The sequence below is a fragment of the Echeneis naucrates genome, chromosome 6 (assembly GCF_900963305.1).
Source record: "Echeneis naucrates chromosome 6, fEcheNa1.1, whole genome shotgun sequence".
NCBI lineage: Eukaryota > Metazoa > Chordata > Actinopteri > Carangiformes > Echeneidae > Echeneis > Echeneis naucrates.
In genome coordinates this window covers 17,386,683-17,408,697 of record NC_042516.1, presented here as the reverse complement: position 1 = coordinate 17,408,697, position 22,015 = coordinate 17,386,683, and the positions used below count along the sequence as shown (strand labels likewise).

Sequence of the window (22,015 nt, the reverse complement as noted above, 5' to 3'; positions counted from 1 at the left end):
ACATTGTACTGTGCTTTATGCGGTTAACTGGAACTGCAGTGGAAAAGCGAGGGTTGGGCCCATCTTCCTCTTTCTGATTTCGTGTTTATTTAAGATGGTCAGAGTACAATGAAACCATTTCACGGGGATTGTTCAGGTGAGCAGCATTCATTTAAGCAGGTAAGGCGATCATTGAAGATTGATTTATGAAATTTCACTTAAACATAGTCACATATTCAGCAATTACTTGTCCAATGTGACAGATTGTGTAATGTGTAATAAGGTCGCAACTTTTGCCGCAATATGAATGTTTAACAGGAAGTGCTCTTGGAAGCAGGTCTAGAATAAAAATATCCTTTTTAAATCTAAGATGTACATAAATTACATGGACAATGTTAATAAATAGAAAGGTACAAGGGTAAATTAAAAACCTTGTCAGCGTTGCTGGAACTAAGATGCCCATCTCTGTTGAAGTAAACTTGACTATTTGCTGCTTTACTCAGTAATGCTATCCTTTCGTGTAATGTTCTTAACAGTATAAAAGTTACAATTAAACTGTATTGGAAAAAAGCACGATGAGGAGGAACATAAGTACTGAGTGAAAAAGGATATGAAAACATGAAAGAGGAAATGTATCCTTGTGACTTCAGGTGAAAGTTTAAATTCCTTGGCACCTCATGCTAATGGATAATCCTGGAGTGATGCCCACTCCTTTTGAAGGGCCTCACACATCAGCTTGATTTCTGAAACCATGATAAATGTGCACGCTTAGAAAGCACAAGAGCTGACAGGACTATGTCTGATGAACCTAATTAATAAGACAGGTTTGCTTCGAGATGGCAAGTTTAATATCCTTTAGTGATAAATTTATGGTTTTGGTCTCTGTTCTCAGATTCCTGTATCAAGTTCACAGCTTTTCAGCATATCCCAACAAACCAAACCAGCAAAGACACTGATAGGAACTGCAAGGAGACAAGATGAATAAGCTGATTGTTAACGTGTTGGCAGTTAATGCTGCACTCGGTGCGATTCAACTCATCAGTGGTTACAGCTACAACAACTGCATTGAAGACCCGTATTCAAATGGAACAGCTTTCAACTGCAAAAACAGAAAAGAGGTGAACATGTTTGCTATTGTGAAGGACCTGCCATCGTCTGCCATCAATCTCACCATCTTTAAGACTTACGCGGAGTACATCCCCAATTACAGCTTTCAAAATCTGACAAATCTTCAACTCCTCAAAATGGATAACAACTACTTGAAGACCATTGATGAATTTGCTTTCCAAAACTTGCACCAACTTCAGACTCTAAATTTGTCCTGTAACGACATTTCAGAACTGAAGCCCTCTCTGTTTAATGATCTTCACAACCTCACTAATATCTCACTGGCATACAATAAATTAAAGCAGCTCCCTGGGGGCATTTTTGCTAGCACTCTCAAACTAAACATTATAATCATCAGGCAAAACTTTCTGACAAATTTCTCAGAAATTGCAAAGTCTGTGTCACATCTGAAGACTCTAAGGAAACTAGATCTTTCCTCCAACAATTTCACCTCTCTCATCCACTCTAATGTGTCATTACCCAAATCTCTTGCATCTTTATATATAAGTAAAAACAATCTGTTAACATTAGGTTGTAAAGATTCATTTCTTCAGTATATCAAAGTGCTAGATTTGGCATACAATTCAAGGCTCCCTACGAAGGCTTTCCAAGGAGTGGATTTTAGTCATCTAAACTATCTACGTCTGCGTTCAACAAACGTCAGCATCGTGGAGTTTTTAAACATCAGCAATGTCAGCCCAGGTCACGTTGATTTCTCTGGCATGCGTCTAAAAAATGGCAGTCTGGTCAGTGAGCTATGCAGATTGTTAAAGACAAAAGTTAAGACACTGAAACGTCTGTCTCTGAATGATAATGGGATTGTGAACCTGACAAATTATCTACTGTCCTCTTGCCCTGAAATCACAGGTGAGCTGGATTTATCCCGCAACAGACTGAAAAGCACAAGCTGTCTTAACTTTCTCAAAGGACAGACAAACATAAAGAGCTTCAACGCCGAGCATTGCGTCCTTAAGTCGCTCCCTTCCTGTCGCCATAGTAAGGTTTATTTCAAAAACTTAGAGGAGCTGAGCTATCGTTACAACCGCATCCTCTCAGTGAGTTCCTTTGCTTTCAATAATATGCCACACATCATGACACTAAAACTTAACATTAACACAATTGCTTTTCTAGATCGTAAAGCTCTCAAAGGGCTGAAAAGCCTAGTGACGCTTCGCTTGGACAATAACCTCTTAACTGATCTGTTCAATGACACTTTTGCAGATAATTTCAGACTACAAGTCCTCAATTTACGCAACAATCACATTTCTGTGATTTTCAATGGGACTTTCCTCAGGCTTGGCAATCTGAGCATATTGGACCTTGGAGGTAATAAGATCACTCATTTTGAGCCATCAGGCCTGGATGGACTACAAAGTCTGTCCAAACTCTACCTAGATGGAAACAACCTAAAACAGATTGACACTTCCATCTACCGTGTATTTCAAAATACACTCACAACACTGGATTTACAAAGTAATCTCATCAACTTTCTCACCGACAATCAACAATCACCATTTATGAATCTTAGCAAACTCAGTGACCTGAAATTGGATGGGCAGCGGCCTCATGGCATGACTGTTTTACCCCAGCATTTCTTCCGTGGCCTGTACTCTCTGACATCTCTGTATCTCACAAATAACAATATCTACCGTCTACCTCCTAATGTATTTGATGACCTGACAAGCTTGCATTTCCTTGCACTGGATAGGTGCTGCGTTGGCGTGACACAATTACAGCCAGGTGTCTTTAAAAATCTCAGAAGTTTGACAAAATTGGCGGTAGAAGACATGGGCATACAGAACTTCTCAAAAGAGGTTTTTGGGAATCTTACAAAGCTACGATCACTACAACTTAACCGCAATGTGATGCAAAACATTCAAGTAGATGCACTGGAAAGTCTACCAAAACTCCATTACCTTGATATACGTAACAATCCTTTAAGCTGCACCTGTCAGAACAGCCTACTGCAAAACTGGACACAGAATAACCCACAAGTCCAGGTGGTATATCTCTACAGTGTGCAGTGTCAAGATCATTCAAAATTCAAATTCTACAACTTTGATGTCAAGGTTTGTTACATAGACTTGGGAGAGTACATGTTCTTTAGCACAGCTGTTGTGATCTTCCTGTTCTCAGTCACACCTTTACTTCACGTCAAACTCTATTGGAAAATTAAGTACAGCTACTATGTGTTCAACGCCTGGTTTAGTGATCGGTGGCGCAGACTCAGTGAGGAGGAAGAAAACTGCAAATATGATGCATTTATTTCCTACAATTCATCTGATGAAAAATGGGTCATGGAGCATTTATTACCCAATCTGGAAGGAAATGGATCATTTTTTAAACTTTGCCTCCATCACAGGGACTTTGAACTGGGTCGTGACATTGTGGACAACATTGTCTCTGCTGTGTACAGCAGTCGTAAAACTATTTGTGTGGTGAGCAGGAATTTCCTACAAAGTGAGTGGTGTTCTCTGGAAATCCAGCTTGCCAGCTACCGACTCTTTGATGAACATAGAGACGTTTTGTTGCTTGTGTTTCTGGAGACGATCTCTGACAGGCAGCTGTCGTCCTATCATCGCATGAGGAAAGTCATGTTAAAAAAGACTTATCTGCAGTGGCCTAACTCAGACTGCATGAACCCAGGGGAGGCCCAAAAGCTGTTCTGGAATCAGCTACGTAGGGCAATGAGAAAGGGAAGCAGGCTGGAAACAGAAGAAAATGAAAGTGAAAGTTTTGTTACTGCTAAAAGTGAAGAATATGAAGATTTTAAGAATTCAGATGAACGTTATTTGCTACCTTAAAGATATAAGGACTTTCTTCGTGATTTAGTCAAGATAGCCACTGAATGATTTCAGTCTCTGCTGTGAGGGTCATGAAAATATTCTAATGAATAATGTAGCATATTGTATAACTTAATCATGTATTCAACCATAAATCAGTAGTGTTTATAATGTTGTGATCTGTTCAGGTTTCTATTCAGCAGTGCTTGGTCATTAATCTATTGTATAAATGCTTAGGTCCAAAGCCAAACGCACCCTAATTCAATAGTATTCATGCAAGTTAATCCACGGATAAAATGAATCCTTTGTACAGAATGTATTATCATGGCACCTGTGTTGATGAATAAACTTCTGCATTTTAAAATTGCTCTGAACCAGAATTGTGTTTATCTATTCAAAGACATTATTGAATAATAACTAAATATATGACAACTTTTTCTTTTTTATCAAATAAACAAACTAAAATGCACAGACTGGGAAAAAAAAAAAAAAAACATTCCTAACTTGAATGAATTAAGACACATGGTATCTCTTTAGCCAGAGAAAGACAAGGCTTTATGCAATTCTGTTACACATTAGTACAGTTTCATCGGCGGAAACGACCAGTGTTCAGGGCTTAGTAAACAAGATAATGGAGGTGCTGGGCATCTTTCGAGCATGTGAGATGGGGGGTAGTGCATCAAATCAGCTGGAGGGTTTAATTGGCTAAAAGGCATGAAATGGTTGGGTTGATCGTGATGATGGATATGGGTGGGAAAAGGGAGAGAAAAAGAGCGTCTATCAGGTTGAAATAGCTCTTCTTTCTGTGGGATGTACATACGCTCTACTGAACGTTTATGTGGCATCTTTGCTTGGTAAGAAAAGGGCTGCGCGTTGCCATCTTTACGACGAAGCCAGCAGTGTTCCTCTGTCACGCCTGAGCTTTGGTACATAATGTTACCTTTATAGGAATCGAAACTGACCCACTCTTTGCTCGATGGCTTATTGAAACTGTCTTCCCAAAGCTGAGGTGCTGAGGTTGTTTCTGGCCAGTATTTGTTGGGAGAGAAAATGAACAAATTATCACTTGCTGAGGCTTCAGAGGACTCAAAGTCCATACGGAAATGAGAGGAGTGCTTAGGTCTAAGGACATCATCCAAAAGTCTGCCAGATACATCCATGGGGCTGCTCAACCACTCAGCAGTCTTCACATGTAACACCAGAAAACATTTCACAGCAGATTAAGACAATGTCAAATTATTTACAGTTAGGTCAAATTAAAATAAGACAAAGGACAAGCTGAATAACCTTCTGGTCTTACCTGATCTAGACTCCGGGAAGGTTGCTGACCAGCCTTCCAGTTAAAATGACTACTTCCCCTTATTCTGAAAGATGTGGTTTTCTGGTTGTCACAACATGGTTGACCAGCATGAAATACAGCATCTAAAAAGAAGGAAGCAAAAGTGGAACACACGCACACACGATAAATCTCTGTATTTCATGATACAGTGAAGTTCTCAGTCAATTGTCAGCAATTCAGCAATTATTGATTTACCAGCTAATCACCAGAGGGAGCAGGCAAGATGACCACAGACATGTTTAAAAATAATAGGACAGGCTATAAACATTTCTTTCCAAATAAAACATGTCACAATGTTTGGCATTGAAGAAGCCAATACATGTAAATGTATATGATGGAAAAAAGCAAGATGTTGTGTTAAGGTAAATGAGACAAAGTTAACAGAACTGTGTGGATCAGCTTGAAAGATGGACATTGTTGTAGTACAACCTCATCCCCAATTTTGAATTATCCGTGGCACAATAAGTTCAACAGATCAGATTCTCACCATGTATACATGGCACTTTCGGTAACCTTAGTAAGCCTACCAAAAAAAAAAAAAAAAATCTCAAATGAGCTCACTTTCATCTATCCAATTTTCTGCCTGATTGTGGTCCTGGGCTGCCTTTGTGAGGCCGATACTAAAGCTGAGGCCTTGCCACTCCTTGAGAAGATTCTCTTGTAGCTCTGCTCCATGCCTCTCCCGCAGAACCTTCAACAGCACTTCCTGGCTTTCTGACAACAGGTTTCTCTTTCTCAGAAGTGGAAAATGCAGACAGTCACACAAACGCGCTGCCATTGCACTGACAGAAGCAGATACACAGCTGGGCTCCATTTTCAAGCTGTCAGTGAGTGAGCTAGAGAGTTTAAGGGGATTTGGGCTAAGGCCATGAGTGTCTGTCTGGCAATCAGGTTCCTGAATCTTTGGGGTGGAAGCCAGAGGAGAAATTATGTTTGTCTCGACATTTGCTAATGTCTTTATGGTGTCTCCATCAACAGTAGGCGTCAGTTGACACGCTTCTTCATTTTCAGGCATGATAGAGTTGGTCTTATTGGTTTTGATTATCTCCACATGGAGGTGGCTGCATTTAGATGAAACAATGCTTTTACAGCTGTGAGATGAAGGATCAAATTGCTGCTGAGGCCTTTGGCCAGGAGTTATACCTGATCCGTGACTACTCTCGTCTTTTTCCTGGCATTCATCATGGGTGTTCGTAGAAAAGTCTGCTCTCTTTTCAAGTGGTACAACTTCAAAGGTGGAAAAACACAAATCATTACTGCACAACGGAGAAGGAAAACAACTACTTGAAGACAGACGTAAAACAGCATGCTTCTGTTTTGGTTCTTCCTCTTCTTGTTTCTCAAGCTTTCTCTGTTCACTTAACAAGCGTTCAATGTCAATTGACTTCACCTCATGGTTGAACAGGCCATGGTGTCCAATCAGGCGGCTGTCTGTGATGACACTGGGCTCATTCAAAGGAGGAACATTGGAAAATAATGAAGGACAATGGCAGCTACTATGACAGCACGGATGGGTCTTGTTGGTTTGGGGATGACAATGATGATGATGTAATTTTGCCTTTGAAGTCTCTTTCCCACCACCTCTCACCTGACTCCTCTCTCTTCGGGTCTTCAGTCGTTTTACATTGTACTGCCCATCTGTCTTACACTGTTTTGGACACTGGCACTCTGCAGTGGATCCATTCACCAAACAGCAGTCTTTATCCTTCGCTCCTGATTGCTTGTTGAAAAACTTGAAGATCTTTTTGTTGTGTGATGAAACCCTGCCACATGTGTGGCTCATGCTGCACCCAAATCTGTGAGGAAAAAACTGCAGTTAGTCATTTATAAAGAAATGTGATTGGAGGTGGAAAAACAGATTAAAGAGTGCTTGGATAACTGCTACAGGATCATTAAGGATGGACCTTAACTTCAACACAAGATTTCAGAGCACACTGCTAATCTATCAAGAGCAGGTTAATTCAGACGTCTCTGAAACATTTATAAAAAAAAAAAAAAAAAAAAAAAAAAAAAAAATCACATGGATGGGTCAACAATTTATCAATAAATAAAAACATTGCATCCAACGTTTGTTCAGACTCAGTTACCATTTAAAGTAAACCGTATTTAAGGAAATGCGACAACAACCGTGCAGCAGTGCCTCGGCGTCTTCTACCGTTAGCCAACAATTCAGTATCATCCACACCTGTGTGAAATTACACTTCTCATCTGGGAGTAAACATCTGATGTTAGCTTCTGGAGGGGAAAAGACATGTCTGACAAACAGTAAATGTGTAAGAAACTTTTTCCTTTTCTGAGAAGTAGTTAATTTGTGTTGCTTACCAAACTTTTCCGCAGTCGTTTTAGCCGCAGATACACCTGTCGTTGCTCAGTAACACGGAGAGGACAGGGTTGCCAGATTTGACTAAACCAATAATAAATTAGCTAATTTAAACAAATCAGAGCAAACATCAGTTGGTTATGTGATTATCCTCAAAAGAAACGGAGGGTGTAATGTTGACACAGATTCACTTGCATTACATCTGTTAATTTCTTTTTGGCTACATTTCCATTTTGAAAGTATAGTTATGAACTCCTGATTTGTGTCCCTGTTATGCAGTTTATAATTGGATTTATAATTATTATTTTTTTTAATAATTGACTGAACTGGATTACCGTTTACAAAACACACACAGGTGTTCCTGATAAAGTGCTCAGGAAGTGTTCATTTAATTTCTGTGCCTTTCACAACATTAACAAATTTTTACCTCAGCTTCATCTCTCCTGAAATAATACACATTTCTCTCAGATGTAAACCAGACATGAAGTAGTTCAAGTCATACCTACCCGCACTCTTAAAATCCTTAGGCGGAAAGCTTCCCAAACTGGCAACACCGGCCGCGGTTTTCTCTACGCAGTACGACCTCTCACAAACACAAACGGGCAGGGCGAGTCCACCTTCCGCAGCCGTGGAGGTAAAACCATGTCATCTTTTACATTTTTCTTCACTAGAAAAACTCTTTACTCAACCCCCCATAGGCATTAATTGATTTACAATTGATCATAAAAAAATCTTAGTAGCAATAGAGTGTGAAATAATGCTCATATGCATGAGTAAAGTTATGTCGTTGCCCATGGAGGACAATGGTACATTCAATCGTCGGGGAGATATACTTCCTGAAACTGAACTGGTGGTTCCGATGGCGATATTTTTGATTTAGCAGTAGCCTGTGTTCAGTAGTTGTAATTGTTATGTAAAGCTCTACCTTCTCCATTTTTGCACAGCACATATCTGCATGACTCAGCGTTACTAACAAACAGGGGTGCGATTGTTAGCGCTCTGCTAAATCACATCTGTCTTGTGTTTCCAGCTAGTAGGCTAGCTGTTGTGGCTAATTCTAGCAACCTCTGTAGCGTTTTAGCCGGGAATTGAAATAGCAGTGTTGATTTCTCGGATATTTCCGGTGTAATAAGAAGCACAGCCCCTACGTGACTGCTTTCCAACACTAGGTAGAGCAAAGTCATGAGTGCAGAGGAGCCAAATCCAGCCGCCACACCCACTCCCTGTGTGGACACCCAGGGAGATGGACGATGGATGTCTTTGGTGTGTGAAATTCTCATTATTATTATTATTATTATTATTATTATCAATAATAATAATACTATAGGTTGCTTGTTTGCTGGATTTTAAATAACAGCTGCTATGATTTCTCATCTTTTCCAAGACTGCATTGTCACTCTAATGATCTTTTACACCAAATCTGACATTTTATAGCGTATTGGTTATTTTTTTAAACATGATTTTAATAGTGTTGATAATTAGTTTGCTTTTATTGTATCGTAGCTATGCAATGATGGCATAACAACCTTTATTTTTTTTTTGATAATCATTATCTTGTTCCATACATTTTTCTAACAAGACTGGTCAGAAAAAAAGAAGGAAAATACATTAAAAACAAACGAACAACAAAAACCCAGAAGCTGATATCAGCTTTCTTTTGGCCATATATCAAGATGTGTATTTTCCATACCTTTACATTATACATACCTAATTCTTATATACAAAAGGAATTATTGGATTGTTTTTCTCATTTTCTAATGAAAACCATAAACTAGCATTGCAATTAATGTTTACTTTCAATATCAACAAATCTGTAGTTTATTTGCGTTGTTCTAGAATGTAAGAAAACTGTTCTTTCAAGTTTCCCATATCAGTAATAATACACAACTCCAAATTATTCAACTAGTTATTTATCACACATTATATATCACTCATATCAGAAGGCAGAGACAGAATAGATAGCATTTTTGGCTAAGATTTAAAAATGTATGATAAAAATAGTTTCTTTAGTAGCCTTTGATGCTGCATTAAGTTTAAAGTTTGAGACTGGAAATAGAAATAGAAAAATAAAAGCACATTTGTTCTTCTCGTTTCCTCCTTTTAGCACAACCGCTTTGTGTCTGACAGTAAAGACAAGGAACCCGATGTGCTGTTTGTTGGTGACTCTCTTGTTCAACTCATGCACCAGTTTGCGGTAAAACAGAGACACAAGTTACACATGATATCTTTTTGTGGGTCTGCTTTGTACGCAGCATGTCAAATACCTTTTAAATTGTGTGAACATGGTGTTCAACATGTGGACATATTGTGGTCTGTCGGCAGATATGGAGGAAGCTGTTCTCTCCCCTCCATACCCTCAATTTTGGTGTGGGTGGTGATGCAACACAGCATGTGCTTTGGAGACTGAGCAACGGTGAACTTGATAACATCAGCCCAAAGGTACGAAACACTGCCAAAAATAGAGAACATGATTGTGCTTGTTTATTCACACAGTTGACTCATTGATATAGATTTTGTCCTGAGGTCTTGCTTCGAGGTACATTGGTCCATAACAATTATTGTCATTGATGTATTAATTAAATAGCTCCTGTTTTGTTGTGGTAGGTTGTTGTGCTGTGGGTAGGCACGAACAACCACGGTCATACAGCTGAACAGATTTTGGGAGGTATCCTGGCTATCATCCAAGTCATCAAGAACAAGCTCCCTCATGCCCACACACTTGTACTGGTAGGTTTTCTCATACATTCAAAAGTGTGATTTTACTCACCTGTCTCTCAGGCAAATTAAGTTCATGTGGATGAGGTAAACAATAGTTCTTTGTTTAGTTTTGAATGGTTGGTTTTTGTTCCGATTTTTAGAGGTCTTTGTTAACACACATGCCTATTCTTACACTGGAGCAGTTTTTACTTGGCAGTTGATACTGACCCTAAACACCACTTTGTGACAGGCTTCTAATGACATTGATCAGGACAACATCCACCTTCAAACCCACAGTTTTGTGTAAGAACAACATTTTTAGTCAATCTTAACATAATAAAGAGTTTAAGCTGTCTGAGGTCATAAAATCAAGTGAATCAAAGTAGTAGTCCAAGTACAAAATGTTTTTAAGTGAGTTGCAATAGAACAGCAGTAAGAAAAGGAGAAAAACTTTGTACCAAAAAGTTCTGTTGCTGTGGAAATACTTGCTTAATATACTTAACTTGGACTTTAGAAAGCTCCTATTAACTTCTGAACATACTTCTGCTCAGAACAAGAATTATAGGTAATGAATATTGGATTGGCATTAGAGGGGCCAAAATGAACATGAGGAATGAGGAGTTACTGCAAGAAAAACTTGTCATTACGTATGTAGGTACCTGACAGGTTAAGACAGACTAGAAGTTACGCTCTGGGTTTAATTTACAAGAATATAAAAAGAAACCCTGGTAAAGGAGAGGGATGGAATAGCACTATATATTATACTGCTGTGCATTTGATTGTGTTGCAAACATCAGGTGGGTGATTAAGCCTGTTTTTCAATTTAGAAAACATTCTAAAAAGCACCAACATAATTTTTTATGTTGGTGCTTTTTATTGATGAACTATATCAATAAATCCCTTAACAGTTGCATACATTTGTCTGTGCTCAAGGGTTTACTGCCTCGAGGTAAAATGCCAAACCCTCTGCGGGAGCGAAATGCCAACGTGAACAAGCTGATCCAGGAGGCTGTATCGTCTCTCCCCCATGCCTCATTCCTCGATGTGGACCCCGGCTTTGTCCACTCCAATGGTAGCATTTCCCACCAGGATATGTACGACTACCTTCACCTGACTCCCCAGGGCTACCAGGCTGTGTGTGAACCCCTGCATGCTCATCTCAAGTCCATACTAGATAAACCTGCAGAGAACTGAGCAATCAGAGCGTAAGTGTACACTACATCAGTGGTCCTCGGCCCTGTTTCCAGAGAGCACTGCACTCATCAATTTAAGATCTTGAATGGTGAATAGAGTCAATTGTTAAGCTCTAAGGGCTGCATACTATTTGTGTAAATCCTCTCCCTGGCCAGGGTTGGTGACCACTGTTACAGGTAATACAACAGGGAAGTTTTTGGCGTTTATGATAGTCAGAAGTTAAATATGCTGTGCTAGAGAGAGTCCAAGTCCTGCCTCAATTCCCCTTAATGGTCTGTTCCACTAGCTTTGCTTTTTTCTATCAACCAAAGGATTATTTAATTTTTATGTCAAGTGACACAAGGGTCGAATATGATAAGGGGGGGTTTCACTTATCATCCAGGGTGAGCAGAACCAATGACTCCAAAATAAGGATAATCAAAAGGCATCTGAGGGGTTGACATCTGTAATATGCATATACACCCAGATGTTATGAATAACGCTTTTACAGAGATGCCTACAGGTGAAAGCATTAATTGCTGAACCCAATTTAAACCCTTATTTATAACCTGTGTTAAAACAGTGACAGCCCAAAGAAGCCCAGTTAAACTTCTATTGCAAAACATGCTGTCTAACTGCAGCTAATGGAACAGGATTTATCTGGAAAAGAGTGTGAGACTGGCTCTTCAGGTTCCAGTGTATGTCTGACAAAAAAATACAACAGACAGGAATTACCCTGACCAAGAGATTTCTGTAATTTGTCTTTTTGTCAACATTGTCAACATTTCCCATGTTCACAGTTTCAGTTTATTTGTGAATAGCTTTATTTACTTTGTTGTGACGTCTTAAGTCTTTTGTACTTTTTACTTTGAATGACCAAATGTTTTCAGTGACCATTACTGTCTAGTTGCTTATCAAATGAGATGTTGCTTCATTACTGTCCCCATTTCTTCTTACCTGACCCATTGTAATGTCTAAAGATTTTGATGCGAGAGGCTGTCTTTAGTAAAACATGGGTGCATTTGAGCAGATTATGACATATTGACACATTTATAGTTGCTTGTGCATCTGGTTTAATCTTGTCTGCAACATAATAGCCAATCCACCGAACAAAAAGGCTTTACTTTACACTAAAAGTATTCTCATTCGTGTATCAGGGTATCTGTGTGAACAAGGAAGGAATGCAATAAACTAATACAAAACAGTTTCATCATATCTTTTCCCTTATTGAGATCTCTGTGCTGCCAATGATAACACTGTCACCGGTTGTGTTACATTTTTAGACGTTGGACTTGTGGGTTCTTGTAGAGAAAACACACAGACTCCATTCACAACATATTTGGTGGTTGGTCCTTTTGGCTATTTCTTTCTTTTGTGTTTTATTTCTCAAAACAGGGAAAGAACAAGGAACAAGGAACAAGTTAGTTTGCTCTCCCCTGGATCAAGTTTCACTGATATCAGCTAATGTCAACTCTTTCAACGGTTGTATGGTTTATGTAATATAAAACCTTGTGGCCAAATTTATGGCTGTTCAAAAACATTTCCTTACATGAAATAGCAGGTAGCACAGCAGTGATCTTGATGGGGCTGATAATAAGTCCCCGTTATGGTGATTGACCTTAGCCATGGAAAATACTGTGTTTATTTGTTTATTCATTTTATTTCTAACATTCCTTTTATGTAGTTTGAAATGTAGAAGATATCATTTGATCTCAGCTTGGATGAATAGGAAACAAGATACACAGACTCCATGCTGCTCAAAATAGCAAGATCCTGTAAGAAAAGTTACACTTGGGACTGAAAAACTGTGATATGATGTGGGTCCCTCACCTTCTCATGACAGCAAAATAAGCCCATAATAAGCCAATAAGCCTCTTACTGGCACAGGCACAACTTCCTTTCCATTCAATGCCACCCACTGTCGGGGTGGTGGTTTGGTGTTATTTGTCGTTGACAAACATGCATGTCTCAATTTCAGAACAGCACCAACCTTTAAAAAGACGCACAACAACAGCCATTCCATTCCCTCGCTGCACCTGAAAGTGGTTCACATACTTGGACATACTGTATTGTGCTTTACTGGGATAAAGGATGGGATCAAGGATGTTTCTGCTCTCGATTCTTATCTTACTAACATTCATCGAGCACAGCCAAGGTACTGAATATTTTAGGGTATTCTAGTAATTTGTAAAAGTCAGATTCCATTATGTGCTCCTTATACTGTGATTTATTTAAAATTTTTCTCAGGTGTTCCTGAGAAACACAAACGATCCTCGACTGGTGACACATTCACCAATGGTAACACATTTTCCCACAAAAGTTCTTAACATTTATGGGGTTTTAATAATTGAATCAAATTCAACATCAATTTTGTTGCAGCTTCTGCTGTTGAACTACCACTGACACCTGCAGACCCAGGGATCCCCGTGAGACAGCACAACAGGCTGTGCAGCTGTGAAGGTGAAATTAATTCTAAAAAGCGCATGAATTCAATTGTACACTTATAATTAGTATCTCATCAGTTTATATGTGATCAGAGCTGCAGAACTTGTAGAGTGCGTTTTCATGACTCATTCTTCTCTTTTGTCCCTGTCCGTCTGGGTCAACCAAGTAAATGGAAAAGTGCCAGCAGCTATGCGTTGCCTTTGTCAGCAGCTGGCCAGGCGAAATGGCAGGAACAGAAAAGGTAAGTTACCGATTGTTTTTTGAGATTCATGAAATAATAAAGTATAGTGACCAGCGAAAGTTGAACATGCATTCTCTTCAAGAGTGTTAACTGCAGATTATTTGTATTGTACTGAGAACTTACTTACTTTCACTTATTCTACAGGGAAATTATCCAGATCACAAGATGAGAGATTTTGTCAGAAGTTAAAATACAATCTTCTGAAGAGATGCATGATGTTTGACAAAAAAAGAGGTCCCAGTGTCCCCATATGAACAACAAGGAGCTCTTCTTATATACCATTCATGTCTCTTTTGATATGTCAGGTTTTTTTACTGATTCCTCCCATTTATATTTCTTTGTATGCAACTTGTGATACTTTACTGACTTTACTGTTTGCAGGACATTGCAACTCTGAATCAGAGAGGATACTTACTGTATCCTCCACATTTAAGACTCCACAAAACCGTTGATTTTTTTTTTTTTGTTGATTAATTAATAAATACAGTCAATTAAAGTGAAACAGATTTGCTTGTGTTTTTAAAATCATCATGTGTGACAAAAGAAATGGCTGGAGATGTTCAGAGAGGAGAAGTGCAGCTGAAAATCAGAATAGGACACTTGTATTGTTTCCACTTATTAAACTACTTAACTGTTTGACAACAGCCGCCTACACACTAACCAAGCTACCTTTACTTCCAAATTATGATAATATTTGACATGGAAGCAAGTTTTCCTATAATAAGAAAAGGCGTCAGTACATATATATTCTAAATACATCCCTGTTTGTTAAAATAAAGACTCTAGAGGGAGCAAGAGGCCTTCCGCTGGATCTGCCACTGTGGTGGCCTCAGTTGGACATCATTGGGACAAATGAAGCAAACACACTGATCAGCAACAGACTGGCGCCGGGCGGGAACAGGACAGCAGAGGCAGGAACTGAGAGGGAGAGACGGACAGATGTAGTGAGAAAAAAAAAAAAGAAATGTCTGTCATAGTTGGAATCTACTTGTATAGCAGATAGTGAAGTCATCATTTGCAAAAATATATTGATAGTATTCCATATTATAAATTCAACAAGATTTATTATGTATTACAACTGACACACTCACCGGTGAGGGCAAACAGTTTGCTTTTATGAAGTGTGATTTTGGTGACAGGGTTCATTGCCACACAAGTGTAGTTCCCCTCATTCTCTTTTGTTGCAGGGAAAGTGATAACAGAGCCAGACTTTATGATTGATGAGCTACCGTTGAAGAACCAGCTGAAGTCAGGATCTGGTTGAGAATCGGCCATGCATTTGAGGGACACGCTGCCGCCCGGTATTCCCAAATGTGGACCAGTGATAGTCAAACTGAGAGGGCCATCTACAGACACACACACAGATCATCAGAATGATGAACATCGAATATTATGATATGCTGCTTTGGCACTTAATGTTTGCTTTTACAAATATAAATTCTAAGCTGCTATTCTGAGCAGCATTGGGAGAGATTTCCAAAACTTATTCAGCTCAAACTCTCACCCAGCATAATTAATATTATATTATATTAATTAATATTATATTATTAATAATTAATATTATGTTGGATTATAATAAATATAGGTTGTACTCATAATATTATTATTCACAGTGATTCATTACCTTATCAAAAAAAGTGTGTGATTAAAAACATAATGTACAGTAAGTATATTGAATAATTATAATTAATTATTCAATATTCCATAGCATACTATATGTTGTAGAGCAGGACAATAAAACAGGGGTGTCCGTTTTGACAGCGAAATGAAATTATTTCTCATATTACAATATGAGGTTCTATATTTGTAATCTGTAAAATTATTTTTACTTTTGTTTCTGGGGAAATAAATATTAGGCCTAGCATTAGAGAAATGTTATGCCTTCAAAGTGGAGACATTTAAATAGGTTAATATTTTGCAGTTTACAGCTCAGAGCTGTTAAAAAAAAAAAAACGAAAAAAAAAAAAAACACCAAACTGGAATTGCATAGCAGCTACAGGATATATTAAATTTCATTACTCAGGGGAAATCATCACATATACTTTTACTCCGTGTCATAACATTTTATAAATTGTTTTTGGTACCCTAATGCTACCTGAATAACTTTAAAACACTGATTTACTAAACTAAAATTTACTTTAAAAACATTAAAAAAAAAAGGTATCAATACTCACACATCACCCGCAGCATGTATTTAGGGCTCTCATGTCCACCAGCTTTATTGATGGCATCACACTGATATGTCCCATTGTTGTGTATTTTCAGAGGTGTGAAGAGCAGCGAGTTGTTTTGAATGTGGTAGTTTGCGGATTCGTGAGATTCGTCTGGGTAAGAGGTGTTGAGGAGCAAGTCATCCTTCATCCAGTAGATCATGTCATAGGGTCCAGTGACGTCACAGGTGAGATTGAAGGATTCACGGTTTATTGGAACTGTGTAGTTTTTGATCATCACTGACTCTATGGCCTCTGCAGACACAAACAACAATGACTCAAAAATCACACGGATCGTGTTAAAAAGCTTTGAATTCTTATGACTAAACTTTCTTACCAATAACTGTGAGCATCGTGGACCTTGTACTGTTTTTTCCCGTCACATTATTGTATGCCATACAGGTGTATTCTCCGCTCATGCTTAAGGTCAAGAGGTCAGTGGTAAACACTGAGGCACTGGCCACAACAGTACCATTATACCACCAGCTGAAGTGGCTGTCGGGCACTGACATAGCAGAACAGTTGAAGGTCGCGGATCGTCCCGTCTCAGCATACTTTGGCCCAACGATGACGACTGCTTCTGGTCCGACTGCAAAAACCAAGGAAATAGCAGGCTCGGGTGGTTTTGAACATCAGCAACTTAAAAACTACTACGTGAAACTGTTAGCTGTGAATACATGTCACTTTCAGATCACTCACAGTGCACCAGCAGCTTGTAAGGATCGCTGACCATGCTTCCAACAGCATTCATAGCTTTACAGCTGTAGTATCCAGTATCATTGCGTTTTAGCGGGTCAAATGTGAGGCTGTTGTTGTCTATGTTGAAAGCGGTTGTGTTGTCTTCATGCAGTTTTAAACCATTCTTCATCCAGTAAATCTGGTCGGCCGGTCCGGTCACATTGCATTCTAGCATATATTTATGACCTTCTTTGGGATACTTCATTGGTGCTTCGACACGAACATCTTCTATTGGATCTGAAATAGAGAAAAGGCTTTTGTCACATCTCCTTCCTGCAAGAAGGAAAAATACTTTTGTTTTTTTTTGTAACAAAAACTCTCACCAACGACCTGAAGCATTATGTTGGCAGTCTTGTTTTTGCTGGTGACATTGTTGTAGGCCTCGCAGCTATACGTCCCACTCATATTTTTGGTGAGGGGGGGTGTTACATACTCAGGTGTATGGGCCACTGGGTAATGATGGAAGTACCATGTGTAGCGACTGGGAGGGTGTGATGAGGCGTAGCAGCTGAGTGTGACGTTGTCTCCTGTCTTCCCCGCAGTTGGCCCTGTGATGTTTGGTGTCTCTGGGCCATCTGAACACATGGATATTATGTGGTGTCATTTTCACTAAAAGACATGCTCACGTGACCTGTTTTCTCCACCGGATCACCAACAGCCAAATATTTACAGACAATAAAATACTTACAGTTTATTTTAACATAGTAGCTGCTACTGGTCATGTTGCTCACAGCATTAAAAGCCTGACACTGATAATATCCTTTGTCTGAGGTATTGACTGGGTCGATAGTCAGAGTCTTGTTGTCCATTACTATTCTTTCATCAGGGAAAATAATCTCCTCATCTTTCCACCACTGAATTCTGTTAATAGTTCCAGACACTTCACAATGCAGAGTGAACGGCTCATCAGCTATTGCTGGTCCACTGGCCTTCAGCTCAACCGACTCAAGTGGGTCTGTGGGTGGAGAAGAGAACAGAGCGATGCTTATCACACAAACAGGCTGGCTGAGGAAATAATTTCATACTTCATGCTTATTTCTTACTTCCTGGGTCCCAGGTGGTTAAATACTAATACTAACAGAATTCCCATATCTGTCCATTGTACATAAGGCAGCGAACTCAAGCACCAGCTGGCTATTTAGCTTTACATCATAACCGAGCCAGTCCGTCTGACCACAAGCCAACGAGCTCATTACTGTATTGTTTCTGTTCATTTGTTTGTTACAAGAAAAGATGTCTCAGCTGTTCTCCTGGAAATGTTGTGGTGACAACAAAAGCAAACGCCACTGCGTCCAGCCAAGAAATGTCTAGAACATGAAACCTCAGCTCTTTTGTTCACGTCAACAATTAAACACATGACACATGACAGTTAGTGAGCTTTTGTCGGTGGGTTACAGACAGATTTGGTGATTTTTGAAATCTGTTTCCAGGATGCTAAAATAAATCAAGATAACTCCTTATTGGTCAATTTATCAGCAAGTCAACCAAAATCCCAAATCCCGAAATGCTCAACAGTTTCCTTGAAATGATCTGTTATTGCTTGGACAACAACAAAAAAAGCTCCAACCTCACCTAAAATCCAGAGCATTGTACTTGTGCTGGCGAACCTGGATGTGACAGTGTTATGAAACACACACTTGTACGTTCCAGACATGCTCTCTGTAACATTCATCAGGTGCAGGTATGAGCCGTATTCAGTCAGGTACGTGTCGTTGACCATCCACTGGATCATCGCTGGAGGGCTGGACATGGCCGAGCATGACAGTGTGATATTGGATTGTGTTCTGTAGATGTAATGCCATGCCATGGGCATGATCATCATCGTTGCGTTGCTCGGTCCATCTGATATGAGGAAAATAGTTTTAGGGATTAATGTTAGGATTGGATTTTTTGTTTACATACATATATGTCTGTATTTATATGTATGAGTTTCGTCTTTGTTAGGAAAAACTCACAGCTGATGTTCAGATACGTGGGTGCACTGATTTCAGAGCTGACATCATTGGACACGTTGCACTTGAATGGCCCCTTATCGTAGCGAGTCACGTTGACTATGCTGACAGTAGTGTCTCCATTGCTGAACTCTACTCCTTCACCGGCCGTCAGCATTTTTTCACCCTTCATCCAAACGTAGGACGGGGATGAGCCGCTGTCAACAGAGCACATCAGAACTGCTGTGTCATTAAACTCCACCAGTGCGGTTGCTTTTGCCTCCAGGGTCACGTTTTGAACAGGCACTAGAGAAGAAAACAGAAACAATGAGTTAGGTTTTTTTCCAAATATGGAATAAAGGGCAACATTAATATCATCCTGAGGATATATGTTAATTGTCTTGAACCCTAACCCATTATCGGCTTCACTTTTTATTTTTTTGCTCAATATCTTAATGAAAAAAAAAAGAAAAAAAAAAAAAACTTCAATCCAAACTAATTAAAGTCAGCATTCTCCTCAGTCTCAGCTGTAATTGATATACTTGTATGTGTCAAGCTAAATATTTCTGAATTAAGATGGCGAATGTGGTAAATATTGTTATCTATGGTGCTGTTCGCTGCTGCTCTCTTCTTTCGTCTTGCAAATTAACACTTTGAACACAGAAATATTCAACCTGCCTCCTCCTGTCCTTTGTAGGGTCCATTTTTTTTCTCCAGTTTAATGTTAATGAATGTGAGGTAGTACCAGAAAACAAAAAAACCTGAGAAGTGTGCCTCACCTTGGACTGACAGTGTTACCTCAGCAGTAAGGTCGCTACCATCCAAAAACTGCAATTTGTAATTTCCAGAGTCTTCTTCTCTCAGTGAGTTTATAGTCAACGATGACATGTTTCGATTGAATGCAACCCTTCCACGCAAACTGCCATAAAATGAAACAGCTGCTGGAGATATCAGCACAACGATGGTGTTGTTGACCAACCATGCCCCATCAGTAAAACTGGTCTCGCTGTACAGAGTGACATTGCTGCCCACAGGTGTAGGATTTTTCGACACATGAATATTTTGGCTGCACACATAATCTAGGAGCAGAAACAAAGGAACAGTTGGCGGAGTCAATCATGTAGTTGTAATCCAAACACAAATAACGGTGAAAAAAACACCACAGTGCATTCAAGATGTACATTCAATAACTAAGCTTATTGTAAGGTTGTATACACAGGTCCAGGTCTCAGTATCTGAACAAATAATAAAGCCAAAATAACTCAGCCATACCTGATGCTATGGTGGAAAGTATCAGGAGAAACACCACTCGTGGTTCCATTTTGTTTTGTTTTTTTTTTTGTTTTTTTTGGAAAGGTCAGCAAAATAGATTCGCTTCTGGATCTGATGAATTGTAATCGGGTGATATTGTAGGGTCGCAGCTGCCCTCGTATCTGCAAATATTTGCACTGTATCACTCTGACTTCTGTTCTCTGGGTTTTGGTCCGTACTCTACCATCACCAAGCCTCATCGCACACCTTTTCCTGGCCACGCCTTGTTTTGCCCTGGTCCACTCTGAGGTGTTACTGGTAGACAGGAGTGTCCATTTACTGTAAACTTATGTTGTTTGCACATTTATCCCATCGGATGAAGGAATGGGGATATTTTCTATGTTTACAGCATGTCTTGGAAGTTAAACAGACGAGGAAACCATTCGATGGACTGAGTCACTGATATGATTGAATATGAGTCAATAAGGGTCAGTATACAATCTATCCCATTTCTCTAGCTCTCTGTTTTCATTTCTGTTTCAAAATGACCAAATGCCCATACAATAAACATATCATCATCATAAACACCTTTATATACCAGATCGTCTTGGATCAATATGGAGGCAGTGGGTAATGACTGATGTATTTCTTTTTAGCTCAGCCAAAAAACAACCGCCCCCCAAAAGAAGCATGAACATTTCCTTTAGGCTTTAACATCTAATAGGGATTTCTCTCAAACACACCTTGCTGTTTGCACAGTGATAGCAGGGAAAGAATAAATGCTATACAGTACATGGATGGTGAAGACCTGGAAGTAAAACGTGGGAAGACTGAACACAGAACGTGTCTGCACACTGTCTTTATGTTGAAGGACACAGTTTTTAAAGGTTAATCTCTATAGTTGATCCGTGTTTGAGCCGTGTGATTGTGACTGTGGCTGGGCAAAAGCATTCACTGCTCCGTAGCTCTTTGTCAGCCACAGGACACTGTTTACTTACTGAACATATTACAATGTGATGGGGAAAAAAAATAAATCAGGTGTACACGCCCACCCGCCCACACAAAAAACACACTTTCTTTACATATTGTTTGCATATTGTATAGAGTTCAATCCTGCGATTGTAGTCCTCAGTGTTTGACTGCACACATGCAAAAAAATATGTTTTAGTTTCTCTTTGTTAGGTTATAATGCACAAAGTACTTCACTTTATTTCACTGCATTAGAGTCCAGGATGAGCCACCAGAGAAGCAGTTATTTGTGCTATCATAATTATAATTATTGCCTTTTTTGCATTTGATATAATGAGGTCAAAAGTATTTTCTATTTCTTTTATCCATTTAAGGTAAATCTCTGCCATACACATGTGACCTGAAATATCATTTTAATCATGAATTGAATGAAATTTTGTTTCTACTATTATTTTGTGTTCTTTCTTTACAATTTATATTTGTTTGTTTGGTTTGATAAGGGTTATGAGAGAACATCCCAAGGAAAGCACCGAAAATTTCAAATTTTCAATCTGTGAAATATTTAGGATCAAGGAATAATAAGTCTTACATATATTAACAGGAAGTTATTTTGCAACTTGCCTGATGATGACAGGAGGAATGCTACCAATGAAAGCAGAGAAAGAAGTCTGTTCTTCAGTTCCTGAGATCAGAGACTCTGCAGGGTGAAGGTGAGGAAAAAACTGAGACATCACAGTCCTGACAAAACTCTCTTGCTAAGATGCGTGAGGTGATATTGCCGGTAACGCCGGTGTGATTGTTGAAGGCCAGACAGGAATATGGGTCAGTCTTA

The 22,015-nt window shown here is 39.2% G+C and overlaps 4 protein-coding genes across 9 annotated transcripts; 2 read left to right on the top strand and 2 right to left on the bottom strand.

Moving 5' to 3' along the window:
- Window positions 1-41: 41 nt before the first annotated feature.
- Window positions 42-4,227, top strand: tlr21 (toll-like receptor 21). Of its 2 annotated transcripts, none has more exons than XM_029503946.1 (2): window positions 42-136; window positions 872-4,227. In XM_029503946.1, exon 2 carries the CDS (start codon window positions 957-959, stop codon window positions 3,888-3,890), a length of 2,934 nt encoding a protein of 977 aa, XP_029359806.1. In that variant the 5' UTR covers window positions 42-136; window positions 872-956; the 3' UTR covers window positions 3,891-4,227. The 2 variants fall into 2 exon arrangements, with proteins under 2 accessions (XP_029359806.1, XP_029359805.1); XM_029503945.1 differs by having other exon boundaries at window positions 78-159.
- Window positions 4,228-4,423: 196 nt separating this feature from the next.
- Window positions 4,424-8,677, bottom strand: prr19 (proline rich 19). Of its 4 annotated transcripts, XM_029503975.1 has the most exons (5): window positions 7,531-8,677; window positions 6,352-7,004; window positions 5,770-6,269; window positions 5,170-5,291; window positions 4,424-5,053 (listed from the first exon to the last, which is right to left on the bottom strand). In XM_029503975.1, exons 3-5 carry the CDS (start codon window positions 6,221-6,223, stop codon window positions 4,445-4,447), a joined length of 1,185 nt encoding a protein of 394 aa, XP_029359835.1. In that variant the 5' UTR covers window positions 6,224-6,269; window positions 6,352-7,004; window positions 7,531-8,677; the 3' UTR covers window positions 4,424-4,444. The 4 variants fall into 4 exon arrangements, with proteins under 4 accessions (XP_029359835.1, XP_029359832.1, XP_029359834.1 ...); XM_029503972.1 differs by having other exon boundaries at window positions 5,770-7,004; XM_029503974.1 differs by lacking the exon at window positions 5,770-6,269.
- Window positions 8,106-12,611, top strand: pafah1b3 (platelet-activating factor acetylhydrolase, isoform Ib, gamma subunit). 2 transcript variants are annotated; one of them, XM_029504126.1, is made up of 6 exons: window positions 8,106-8,162; window positions 8,698-8,791; window positions 9,633-9,722; window positions 9,851-9,967; window positions 10,133-10,255; window positions 11,159-12,611. In XM_029504126.1, the coding sequence occupies exons 2-6, from the start codon at window positions 8,711-8,713 to the stop codon at window positions 11,417-11,419; spliced, it is 672 nt and encodes a 223-aa protein (XP_029359986.1). In that variant the 5' UTR covers window positions 8,106-8,162; window positions 8,698-8,710; the 3' UTR covers window positions 11,420-12,611. The 2 variants fall into 2 exon arrangements, with proteins under 2 accessions (XP_029359986.1, XP_029359985.1); XM_029504125.1 differs by lacking the exon at window positions 8,106-8,162 and having other exon boundaries at window positions 8,226-8,791.
- A 1,858-nt stretch (window positions 12,612-14,469) lies between these two features.
- Window positions 14,470-20,457, bottom strand: LOC115044748 (carcinoembryonic antigen-related cell adhesion molecule 5-like). Its single transcript, XM_029503951.1, has 11 exons — window positions 20,236-20,457; window positions 19,743-20,042; window positions 18,988-19,269; window positions 18,605-18,874; window positions 17,721-17,987; window positions 17,356-17,607; window positions 16,994-17,269; window positions 16,632-16,883; window positions 16,259-16,549; window positions 15,176-15,430; window positions 14,470-15,002 (listed from the first exon to the last, which is right to left on the bottom strand). The coding sequence occupies exons 1-11, from the start codon at window positions 20,282-20,284 to the stop codon at window positions 14,914-14,916; spliced, it is 2,583 nt and encodes an 860-aa protein (XP_029359811.1). The 5' UTR covers window positions 20,285-20,457; the 3' UTR covers window positions 14,470-14,913.
- Between the last annotated feature and the right edge of the window lie 1,558 nt (window positions 20,458-22,015).